The following is an 11,719-nucleotide window of genomic DNA, read 5'->3' on the forward strand; positions in this document are numbered from 1 at the left end:
GTCTCGATATGCCAAATGCTGGGCTGCACAGGGACCCGGGCCCTGATTCGGGGCAATGGGAAAAACTTCATGTGGGTTTGCTCACTCCAGTGGGAATGCTGCAGGGAGGCAGGAGCAGGGGTAAGACCTCTCCCAGAGGCTCCCTGTCACTGGAAAGAGGGCCTGGGCTGGAAGGGAAATCTTGGTGGTGGTGCTGTAGAGTAAGAAAGAAACCAGTGACCTTATCAGCTGATGGCAGCGCCCTGCCCACACTGTGCCACAGACCCGATGTGCAGGGACAGACAGCGCTGCGCAGGAGGAGACGTCGCCCTTGGGAGTGATGTGGCAGAGAGCTCACCCATCGCAGCCTGCAGGAGAGGAGGAGGGCATGCAGCACGCGTGCATCCCTCCAGGGTGGAGGGACAGACAGACAGCAGGTTCAGGCCAAAGCCTGGCCCCTGGCAAGCAATCCTCCTGGCCACCCAGCCCTGGCATGGCAGGGCTGCTCCTGTTGGGTGCTGGCCCCACAGCCAGGGGAAGGGGGCTTGGTCAGTGCAGTTTTTGCAAGCGTGTGATGAGATGATGCCCAAGCAGCACATGGCATGGGATTGCCCTGTCCCACTCCCCCAGGCAGGCTGGGGCTGCTGGATGAATTCAGTAAGTCCATGGAAGAAGAGCGTCTGAGCAGCTCACACAGAGATGGGGGACCTGAGGTCATCCTGGAAGAGGACTTTGTAACGGCCACCAGCAGCGTCTCTTACATCTCGAGTCTCAAGGCTTGTCACAAGTCTGGTTTCCTCCAGCCCACCCGGTGATGGTGCAGGCAGCATGGCCATGGCCCACCGTGGGGCCAGCAACTGCCTTCCCCCCCCTTGCAGCCACTCCACCGAGGTCTCTGAGAAGGGGTGCAGGCTGCCGATTCAGGAGGTGCCATCCTTGCTCCAGCTCCCCTCCTGGCCGGGGGCTCCCTGCCCTGCGTCCTGCTGTAGTTGGGCTCTGGCTGTGCCACCAGCCACCCTCACTGCCTGGCAGCTGTGATGAGGCTGTAACATGGGGAAAACGGGCTGCTGTGGGACCTCAGTCTGTCACTGCTCTCCTTAACCGTTTTCTTTCTCTCTCTCTGCTTCTTCCCCCCCCCCCCACTTTGCCTCCTGCCGCTTCCAGTCCCTGGGGACCCTCTCCCCATATTCACAGGTAATGCCCCCGGCAGGCACCGGGGGTTCTGTCACCTGCTGCCCCCACAGGGCGTCCCTTTGCCCAGGGACCACTGGGGCTCTGCTGAACGTCCCCCCACCTGGGTGCTGCCGTGATGTGGTGGGAGACAGGGGACCCTGTCCAGGAGGGTCCTGTCCTTCAGGGCCCCAGGGATTAGCAGCAAGCAAATCCTCCCTGGCAGAGTGGACCCAGAGTGCCACCCAGAGTGGAGGGGGACACCAGTAATTGGCAACAAGCACAGGGGAAGGAGACTATCTCTAGGCAAGGGGATGAAAGCCTCTTGACAGACACTGTCACCTGGTCCCAAACCCTGGGCTTTGCTGCCTGCATTTCGGCAGCAGGGAGGCAGAGCAGCCTGGGGACCCCTCCAGCTGTGGAGGACATGCACGCTGCCCTGCATGTCACACCGCAAAGCATGCACCCTCCTGGGCTGCCACAAGCATGGGAACCCCCATCCATGGGACACCTCCTCACAGGGCGGCCGAGGCACTGACCTGCCTTGTCCCTCATCCTGCCAGCTCTAACCCTGCTTCTTTCCATGCCTTTCGCCATCCCCAGGACATCTACGAGAGCTTTGACATGCGGCAGAGGCGAGCCTCCAGCCCTGGCTACATTGACTCCCCCACCTACAGCCGCCAGGGCATGTCCCCCACCATCCCAAGGTCCCCCCACCATTTCTACCGTTCAGGTGAGGATTTCAGCTGCAACTCCAGGCTAGGCTAAGCTTAGACCCCCAACGGGAGTGGGGTCACCAAACTGTCCCCTGCTTCTCCCAGGGGACCTCAGTGGTCCCTCCTCTGGCAAGCAGGCAGGAGGCCTGGGGGGGTCCGTGGGGGGCTGACAGCAGCAAGAGTTGCCGGGCAGTGACCAGCTTTGCTGTGTGCTGTGTTCCCCCGACTCTTGTCTTGCGAACAGAGAGGAGAGGCTGAGGGGGCTTTGCCCTGGCTCAGACCAGAGTTGGGGCTCATGGAGGATATGGTGGGGAGGGAGGTGACCCCTCAGGTCCAGTAAAGACGCCACAGCTGGCTTGGTAGCTCTGGGAGGGGTGTGCACGAGAGTGCTTGTGCCCAGCCAGTGCTGTAAAGGGGGTCCTTACACACACACACGTGTGCATGCCCTGGAGCATGTCGGGGGGAAGCAGAGTGTGTCCGTGCCATGTCTCCTGTCCTTCGGAGCTGGGGAGGAACGACTGGGAAAATCCAAGGTCAGTAAGTCTGGAGATCCCACATTCCCTGAGCTACCCCCTACGCTGCACCGCCACGGGCTCGTCACCGTTTGCCTCTGCAGCACGCTCGGCTTTCCTCTCACCAGCGGTGGGGCAGCCTGCTGCCCTGTAACAGCACCCACACGTGGGGTTTCCTCTGCATCCCGCCTTCCTCTGGAGATGCGGGAAATCTCCCCTTGCTCCATCACACCCCATCCTGGACCACAGCCAGGCGCACGTCCCCATCGCCCCCCGCTCTTCTAACACCACTGCATTTAACACCCATTTTCTTCTGCCTCTTGTTCTCTCTCTCGGTCACTTATGGCTGCTTCTGCTCGGCACCGCGTAGGCACCGAGAGCGGGCGCAGCTCCCCCTACTATAGCCAGTTAGATGTGAGGTCCTCCACACCAACCTCATACCAAGCACCCAAGCATTTCCACATCCCAGGTAGGCTCTGGAGCGCCCCGGTCCCCAGGGAAGCGCCGTGTCTGTGGCATGCCCGCATGTGCCGTCCCCCCTGTGTCGCATGCATAGCTCCGCCGCCTGCCTAGAGCCAGCTGGCAGCAGGATCTACCCCTGGTAGAGGCCATCCATAAACAGGACCTGCAGCTTGAACCCTCCTCCCTCCCCATCACCACCCGGACATCCCAGAGCTGCCCAGTCTGCTTGATCCTTGCAATGTCCCTCTTCTCCCTCTTCCCTGACCTTCCTCCACCCACCACACAAAGATGAGTCCCCTGCAGAGAGCCTGCCCCCTCCCCTGCCTCCCACCCCAGGATCACGAGCCGAAGCGTGTCTGCCGGAGGCCTTTCCGCACCCATCCGCTACAGATGACTATTTTATACTCCCCCTAGGGCCCGCTGCTCCCTCCCCCCAGAGTCTTCTGGGCTTGCCAGATGCCTGCTCCCCTTCTGCAGGGATTGCAGGGGGCCACCAGGTAAGGGCCACCACCCGCTCCCGGCCACGCAGAGCCCATGGGGATGGGGACGGAGTGGGCAGAAAGGGAGAGTGGGGAGGGAAGCAGGCAGAGCTGCCCATCCATCCTTCAGCACTTGCAGGGGGGCCAGAGCCCCAGACCACCCTGCTCAGCCGTAGGCATCTCCCGCTGCCCTTGTCCTCCAAAGTGTGGAACCCTCCACAACGTACAGCTGATGTCCTGGGACAGCACTGTGAGGACACCCAGCGGCTCCCCACCATGTCCCCTGCTCCCATCCCATCCCATCCCATCCCTGCCAGGGCTTGGCCCCGCTGCCTGCCCTGCCCTCCCGCTGACGGTCGGTGGTTTATGGATGGCCCCCTCCCTGCTCCGCCAGCTCCGCTGCCTGGCCCCTGCGCGGGGGCTGTAGCTCTCAGCACCAGGCTCCAGTTCGCTTTCCCTCCCAGCTCGCTCTTTTCTCTCTCTGCTGCGGAAAGAGGCTTTGGCTGATGTTGTTTCGCCCCAGTTAGCTCGCAGGCGGTTCTCGCAGGTGCTGGCACCCCTGAGAAACCACACCAGCGTGAGCCGTGGTGCATTGCTGCCGGCTGGCAGGGGCGGCCGGTGGTTCCTGGCTGTGCCGCTCCCTCCCGGGGCTGGCAGTGCCTGCCGCCCCGCGGTGCATGCTGATGCTGGGGCGCTCACTGCATGTTCTCCGTGCACACCGCTGCCGAGGGCAGCCCCGGGACCGTGCTCCTGCTGCCTGTCCCAGAGCCCGCCTGGGCCTGGCCCGGTGCTGCGCTCCCGTGGGACACATGGACCCGGAGGCAGTTGTGTGATGGAAGCGTGGCATAGGGGTAGCGTCTCCTGCAGGACCTCTGTCCTGTCCGCGCTGAGCACACCCATGCTGACCTTCCCTTCCTCCCTTCTTTCCTTCTTTCTTCCCTTTCTTTCTTCTTCCACCAGCTGCCGGCGAGAGTAACATCTACCGGAAACCGCCCATCTATAAGCGACACGGTACGGTCTGCCTGCCGTGCACCGGGCTCCGCTCCGTGGGGGACGCAGGGCAGGGTACCAGTGTGGGACTTGGTCTGGCTGAGTCACGTTTAGGGGCAGGGTGGGAGATGGGAGCAGGCATCAAGGCGAGATGTTGGGGTGCTGGGCTTTGGTGGGCTGATGCTCCTGATTCCCCTCCGGGCAGCAGAGTGCAGGGTTTGGTGCTAGAAAAAGGCAGCTCTGGACCTCATCCCTCTCGCGAGGGATGGAGGAGAAGGCTGCCAGTGGTGCTGGAGCCAGGGATAGCTGTGGGAGGGGAAGCAACGCCATGGAGGGGTGGCAGAGGGTACAAGGGTGGCCGTTGTTTGCTGATACCAGGAGCCAGAGCAGCCTTGGGAAAGGGATGAAGAAGGTAATTTGCAGTTTCACGTGGAGCCCTGGAGAAAAAAATCACAGCCCATCCTGGATGGATGCTCCAGGGTGAAACAGGCGTGGGGGGCTGTTGAGGGGTGGGGAGGAGGCACAGGGGTCTTTGGTGTCTCTCAGCGGGGCTGGCTTGCACTGTCCCTGCTTGCTTCTGCATGTAGAGGGACAGCAGCTCCCCCCGAGCAGTAACTGTGTCTCTTCTCTCTCCCTGGGCTCTCCCTTCCCACCTGCCCAACTCCCACTGCTCTGCTGCTGGCTGCACCTGCTGCTGTAAGTAGCTGCTGTTGGCAGGGTCCCCTGCGCCTGAGGTGGTGGGATGGCTCTGCCACAACGTCTGTCCTTGGCGCTCCTTCCCCTGCGAGCCTCCTGGCCTCTCGGGGAAAGGAGCAGGGCTCACCCTTGGGTTTTTCATGTGTGCTGTCGAGGCTCAGTCCCCAGCCTGAGCAGAGCCCTGTGTGTGGCCCTGCCAGAGCCGGAGCTGCTGGGGTCACTTCTCTGCTCCTCGCTCCTGCTACACAGCCCACTGCTGCCTTCCCTGGCAGTAACCCACCGAGAGCCCTTTCCCTGCTGGATCTCAGCCTTCCTCCATACCTTCCCACCTGTGCGGTTATAGCCCTCCGGGTGATGGGACAGCCTGGGGTACAGGGGCACGGGGAGGTTGGTGGCACTGGTGGTACTGGGGCTGGGGTGAGCGCTATGCAGGAGCCAGAGCTTGTCGTGGTGCTGTGGGCTATGAGCCATTCGGGTCCCTTTCCAGCCACATCAGTGACAGCCCCTCTGCTTTTCACTGTCCCCACTGTCTGCTTCTGCACCCTTGTCTCCAGGAGGTGTCAGCAGTTTGAAAATGGATTATTCTCAGCTCTGTTCCATGTTGTCCCAGACAAAAATTGCTGGTGGCCACTGGGGAGACGGGAGGGAAGAGGATTTGCCTTCAACCCAGGGTGGATCTTTGCAAGTCCTGCTGGTGGGACTCCGAGTCCTCCTTACAGCTCTGCCTGCTCCTTTTGCAGACAACCTCCCTGCAGCCACGAAAAGCAAAACCAGCGAAGACATCGCACAGTCATCTAAGTATAGCCCTGCCTACTCCCCGGACCCATACTACCACTCTGAGTCAGAGTACTGGTCCTTCCAAGGCTCCCCCAAAGGTAACAGTCCCCCATTGGGCTGGGGGAAAGGGAAACCCATTCCTGCCCCCAAACCCAGCCATTCCCTGGGAGGTAACACTCCCCTGCTCCCCCGTTGGGTCTGGACACAAAAGTGGGGTTGGGCTGAGATACCTGCCAAAGTGACCCCAAAATCCTGGCAGCCCTTGGGACCCCATACAACTGGGGACTGTCTCCTCCCTACCTGTCTCCACCTTCATGCCCATCTGACCCCCCCCGCCACCTCTCTCCTTGCAGCCCCCCGGGCCCGGAGGTTCTCGTCAGGAGGCGAGGAGGACGGGTATGACCGAGGCATGCACAAGGTGAGTGATCTCCCTGCCCGCAGCCTGGCAGGGGAGAGCGGCAGCAAGCTGTCCCCGTGGTGGTCGGCTTTGGGGAGGAGGCCTAGCCCAGCTCCGTCACCCAAGAAGGGGCCACCAGCATCCCTGCTGCCATCTGCCATCTCTTCCACCTTGGCCACCCCCAACATGTGGTCTGAAGGAGGGGGAGTGCACCCCCTTGCCGAGGCACCCCAGCCCAGTACCTCGTCCCCAGGGACGGGGGAGCAGATGGGAGATGCCGTGCCCTGCCACGATGTGCCAGCGGTCAGCGAGGGCCAGGCAGGGAAAGGAGGGGTGCAAAGTGGCTTTTCCCCCCCGCCCAGATCCAGAGCGGCATCGGCAGGCTGATCCTGAGGGAGGAGATGAAGGCTCGGTCCAACTCCTACGCAGACCCCTGGACACCCCCTCGCAGCTCGGCCAGCAGCAGAGAAGCCCTGCACACAGCTGGCTACGAGGGCTCCCTCAATGGCTGTAAGGACAACCCTGTCCATCTGTCCATCCCACCTGGCACAGCCCCAGCCCCTCTGGGAAGTTTGCTGGGGTGGAGAGAGAAGAACAGGGGACTGGGAAGGGGTGGTGGGAGAGGTGCTGGGCACCAGAGTTGGACTTGGGAGGCTCTTTTCCTCTCTGGAGGGCTCCATCCATTCCCTGTGCTCCGGCTGGGATGGGGCATTGCCTGGCGGGTGTTGCAGTCTGTCCCGGCAGCCTGGTGAAGTGCCTCATGGGGTGGTTGAAGGGTCCCTTGGGAATCTCACAGCACAGCGCTGGGTTTGCTCTGACCTGTTTTGGACTCACTGTGTGCGTACCTCCTCGTTAATGGCATATCTGGGACCTTCTGGCACCCCAGACCTGCTGACTGGCCCCAGGGTCGCCTTCCTTGCTTGCGCTGCTCTCACTGCACAGCACCCAGGGCACCCAGCCCCTCTCCCTTCGGGGCTGCAGGGGGGGCTAGGGGCACTGGGGACCCTGGCAGCACAGATGCCCCTGCATGCTCTGTGCCTTCTTTCCTCATGGCACATCTGCCCTCACGGAGCTGGGGCTCTTCAGAGGTGGTCAGGGAGCCCCTCAGCCCTGCTGGGCTCCCGGGAGCCCCAAGGAGGACCCGCATGCCCCAAGGCAGCTCTGCATGGCGTGGGGCGCTCGGTCCTCCCTGACACCCGGCTCTGCTCTCCTTGCAGCTCCCCGGACACACTACCTGGCCGACAGCGGTGAGTGTGTGAGCCTGCAGCCCTCTGCAGCTCAGCCCACGTGGCTGTGGGGTCCAGAGCCTGAGCTGGAGGAGAGGCTGGGACCAGGGAGGGAAGAAGGGGAGAGAAGAAGGTGCCCTTGAAAGGCTGGGCCAGGGTAGAGCTGAACCAGGGCAGAGCTGGTGGCAGCACCGGGAGAGGACAAATCAGAGAAACAGAGATTGTGTTGCGCTGAAGGGTGAGGTGGGAGGACTGCCATGGAAAAGGGATTTTGGGGAGAGGAATATCAGCGCAGGAGGAAGCCAGGCTGGAAATGAGTCGGAGCTGGAAGGAGACAGAGCTGGGTGAATGTGGAGCTGGGTAGCGATGTGGGAGCAGAGGGGTAGGGTAGCTGCAATGTGGGGCTCACCCCTGCTTTTTCCCTTATGCACCTTGGTGGCTTCTTTGCAGATCCCCTCATTTCTAAATCGGCCTCCCTTCCTGCCTACAGGAGGAACGGGCTGCACAGGGTAAGTGCCTCCTGCCTCCATCCTGCCGCTGCCAGGCATCTCTGCACCCTTCATCATTCTCCCCAGGCTCCTCAAAGCCCCCGGTGCCCTCCTTTCATGACTAGGGTGTCCTGCTCCCTGCTTCTTTGCACGCCTGCTGTCACTGCTGGTCTGCACCAATCCAAAATGACCCTTATTAGGGACCAAAGTTCCCTGTCCAGGCGCTGCAGGACAGAGGTACCTGCCCTGAATGTCCTGCAGGGCACATTTCAGAGGGACCCTGGTCTTGCTTCCCAGGATGAGAGCTTTGCTTTATACCCTGCGGTAGCAATTGCTGGGGGTCAGGAGACCTGGTCCTCCCTCTGTGTGACCTGTACTTGTTAGTTCACCTCCTCGTGCCTCAGTTTCCCCACTGCCAGGTGTGGGGAGTGGGTCCTGCTTTGGGGTGGGTGGGTGCCATGCTGAGCGTCTGGATGGGACCCCCTCTTACTCCTCCCTCCCTGTATCCCTCCTGCAGCCTCCCAGTGCTGAGCTTTTCCACTACGACAGCACGAATGCCGTCAACTGGGGGATGCGAGGTAAAGTGCCGCGGGCTGAGGAGCAGCGTGGGCAGGGGACCCTGTAGGCATGGAGCCAGAAGCCGTGTGGCTGCCTACCCCACCACAGGCAGAAATGGAAAATGAGGCCCAGGCTGGGGGGAGAAGTTGGGAGACAAGCGGGGGTCCCCACAGCCCTGGGGGGAGGATCCTGGCAGCAGAGGGGTCAGCGTGGCTCATGTCTCTCTTGTCTTTTCTCTCTCCCCACAGAGTACAAGGTAAGATGCTCCTGCTCCAAGGAGCAGCTGCCAGCCGGAGGTGCAAGTACCACCCAGAGGGAGTCCCAGAGACGTGTCCCTGTGTCCCCAGGCCCTTCAGGAGGAAGCTTTGCCCTCTGCCCACAATGCCCTACCTTCATACCCCTCCATCCTTCACCTGACAGCCCCGTCCTGGGACGGTGGGGCTCGGACCAGAGTCCTTCCCCTCCTGCCAGGGTCCCAAGCACTTGGCCAAACAGAATTGTCTCCTGGGTGGGGAACAGAGAAGGGTGGTTGTGCTGGTGGTCCCCTACTCACACTCTTCCCTGGGTCGCTCCCGGTTTCACAGAGTGAGCAGGCTATTCCAGAGCCACCAAGGTGATTCAAGGTGGATTAGGATCACCCTGAGAGCAAGTCCCCCCTTGCCTTGTCCCATCCAAGCCCTGGAGGCAGCTGTGCCACCCAAATCCTGCTAAATACAGCAGGAGCAGGCTTTGCCCTGGTGGCCCCCATGGCCTCCTTCCCAGGTGTGCCCCAACTGTCCTCTTCTGGCTCTGGAGCTACCCCGTGGTCTTCCTGTCCCTGTGCAGATATACCCCTACGAGTTGCTCCTAGTGAAGACGAGGGGGAGGAACCAGCTGCCCAAAGACGTGGACAGGACTCGGTTAGAGGTGAGGAGAGCCTTTTCCATGGCGGGTAATCTCCTCAGAGGGATGCGATCCTGCGGGGTGTCCCCTTAGCCCCAGCAGGCAGTGTGGGACTGCGAGGGGCTCTCCAGGAGCACACGTGTGCCAGCACACTGTCACGGTGGTCCTGCTGCTGCACTGGCCTGGCAGAGCTGTTCCCCATGCCCACAGCATGAATTTGTTTGGCAGGAGCAGGAGGGTGCTGGGTGCTCCCCCTCTCCCAAGTGAGCGCTGCTGGGGGTTGTATCACCCCATCGCACCCAGCCAGGCAGGGGATGCCATCGGGCCCCCTTGCGTGCCCTCCCACCCCACTGCAGCCATACGGCCTGTGTGGTGGCCATTGGCCCCGGACGGTGGCCACGGTCCCCAGCCCTGGCCCAGCATCCTGTCTCTCCCCAGCGCCACCTCTCCCAGGAGGAGTTCTACCAGATCTTCGGCATGACCATCGCCGAGTTCGACCGCCTGGCCCTGTGGAAGAGGAACGAGCTGAAGAAGCAGGCCCGGCTGTTTTAAATGCAGTGCACTATAAATATATACATACCTATAAATATATACATAGAAAGATCTCTATATTGCAGCTCTGTATGATTCTCGGTGCTGTATGTGGCAGAGGCGCCCTCTGCACCCCTGAGAGTGAACTGGAGTCTTGCAGATCATTTTATGCTCTTTGTTTCCTTTTCTTTTCCAACCCTGATTCTGTATCAATCCTTGGGTTCTCCCAGGGGCTAAAGCCACGTGTGCCCCGAAGCACTTGGCGTCTGTCAGTGCTGCCCTACGGAGTGGGGGGGATTCTCCTGCTGCAGCCACAGCACCCAGGGCTGGGGGAGAGCAGGGCCCTGGGATGGGGGGTGGGATAGGGGTGTCCCATCCCGTTCTGCTCAGCTGGTCTGTGTATTTACTTGTGGGTTGGAAAAGGCCCTGGGTACAATTGCAGGAAAGCGGGATCTCGCCATGGGCTCCTTAATGCCCTCCCTGCCTTTAACAAGGCCATGCACTTCGGGGCACCTTCAGGCTCACCCTCAGGATCAGAAATACAGAGCCTGGGGCAGGGGACAAGGAGGAGAAGTGGTGGGGACCCCACGGGGAGCAGGGTGCACCCCCATGGGTCAAGGTGCAAGCCTGGGCCCGGTGTGTCCTGAGCTGTTGGCTTTACCTGCAAACCTAGTATTGCTACAGAGCCAGTTTTTCCTCCCAAAGTGCCATCCCAAAAACAAGCCCTTCTGAAATGAAACAGCCAAAGCCACCTCCTCCCCTGTGCAGTTTCTTGCTGCTGTTCAGGTTTGTCCAGGCCCTGGACAAGGCCCGGGAGCGGACAAGCTGAGCTGCCGTCCCGTCCTGGGCCACTGTGCGTGGGGTCCTACCAGAGATGGTGGGAGCACCCAGCCCTGCTGCTCCAGGGTCTCGACACCCACACAAGCAGCAGTGGGACCAGTCTGGCCGGGACCTGGTGGCAAGGCCAGAGTGGGGGAGCTGGGAAGCCGGTCCCACTAACTGCTGGACCTTTTCATGGGAGTTTTCCTGGATTACCCCATCACTGATGCCTGAAGTCCAGATCAATACCTCTGCAAGCCTCCAGGAGCGAAGGCCATTACCAGGGCCGTTCAGCATTCACTCCACTGCAGACTACTGGGTTTTTGGGGTTTTTTTTTGCTTTTGCTTATTTTTTCTTGAAACTAATAGGGTTATTTCCATACAAACACTTTTCTTGGTGTCTGTGGTGCTCTGGTTTCCTATTTGCTTGTCTGGCACAATTTTCAGCCATACCGCAGGACTGAGCAGTCCCAAACAGGTCAGCAAGCCTCAGGGCACCTCTGCAAGAGCTGGGTTAGCAGGGTTCCTCTGACGGGACAGTCACCTTCACTGTGCCACAGGCAGCTCTGCTTCTGCCTGTTCTGGTCCTCTTTGAAACTCTCCTGTCCTGGTGTCTCCCATCAGGTGGATCAAATGCCCTCCCTGCCATCAGCACCACCACCACTGGCTGCTGAGCCTGCTCAGCTTGTTGCCCAAAAAGCCGTCACCAGGTTCCTGTGTGAGGCAGGAGAGACATGCGGGGCCCCTTGCAGGGGTTTGCCAGGGTGCAGGGTGCTTGGGGCAGGAGATCTCCCATCAGCAGCAGCCACAGCTCCAGGAGCTTTATGCCGGTATGAAGGGGGCTGGGGGCTGAGGTGGAGATGGCAATATTGCACTGGTAATTGCTCCTGTCTGCTTTAGTGCAGCAGTAAATAAACCAATTTTATTTATAATGATTTTATGCAGATAAACTATAGCTCCCTAAATCAAGCTCAACCATTTGTGGCTATAAGAAACTTCCCTCTCCAGCAGCAGTTTCAATGATAAAGCCTGGAGGA

General features: G+C 60.8%; 1 protein-coding gene across 1 annotated transcript in view; it reads left to right on the plus strand.

The window, feature by feature from the left end:
- ABLIM3 (actin binding LIM protein family, member 3) overlaps window positions 1–10,024 on the plus strand; it is a 74,113-nt gene extending 64,089 nt beyond the window's left edge. Inside the window, exons 11-23 of the mRNA XM_010579243.1 lie at window positions 1,144–1,173; window positions 1,753–1,882; window positions 2,748–2,846; window positions 4,279–4,329; window positions 5,745–5,879; window positions 6,135–6,199; window positions 6,541–6,688; window positions 7,396–7,425; window positions 7,855–7,913; window positions 8,410–8,470; window positions 8,699–8,706; window positions 9,276–9,356; window positions 9,771–10,024. Of these exons, the coding sequence (XP_010577545.1) occupies window positions 1,144–1,173; window positions 1,753–1,882; window positions 2,748–2,846; window positions 4,279–4,329; window positions 5,745–5,879; window positions 6,135–6,199; window positions 6,541–6,688; window positions 7,396–7,425; window positions 7,855–7,913; window positions 8,410–8,470; window positions 8,699–8,706; window positions 9,276–9,356; window positions 9,771–9,884 (1,011 nt within the window). The 3' untranslated portion in view covers window positions 9,885–10,024. The remainder of the gene's footprint in view (window positions 1–1,143; window positions 1,174–1,752; window positions 1,883–2,747; window positions 2,847–4,278; window positions 4,330–5,744; window positions 5,880–6,134; window positions 6,200–6,540; window positions 6,689–7,395; window positions 7,426–7,854; window positions 7,914–8,409; window positions 8,471–8,698; window positions 8,707–9,275; window positions 9,357–9,770) is intronic.
- The last annotated feature ends 1,695 nt before the right edge of the window (window positions 10,025–11,719 follow it).

This window comes from Haliaeetus leucocephalus, unplaced genomic scaffold (assembly GCF_000737465.1).
Source record: "Haliaeetus leucocephalus isolate CR32 unplaced genomic scaffold, Haliaeetus_leucocephalus-4.0 Scaffold656, whole genome shotgun sequence".
NCBI classification, from domain to species: Eukaryota; Metazoa; Chordata; class Aves; order Accipitriformes; family Accipitridae; genus Haliaeetus; species Haliaeetus leucocephalus.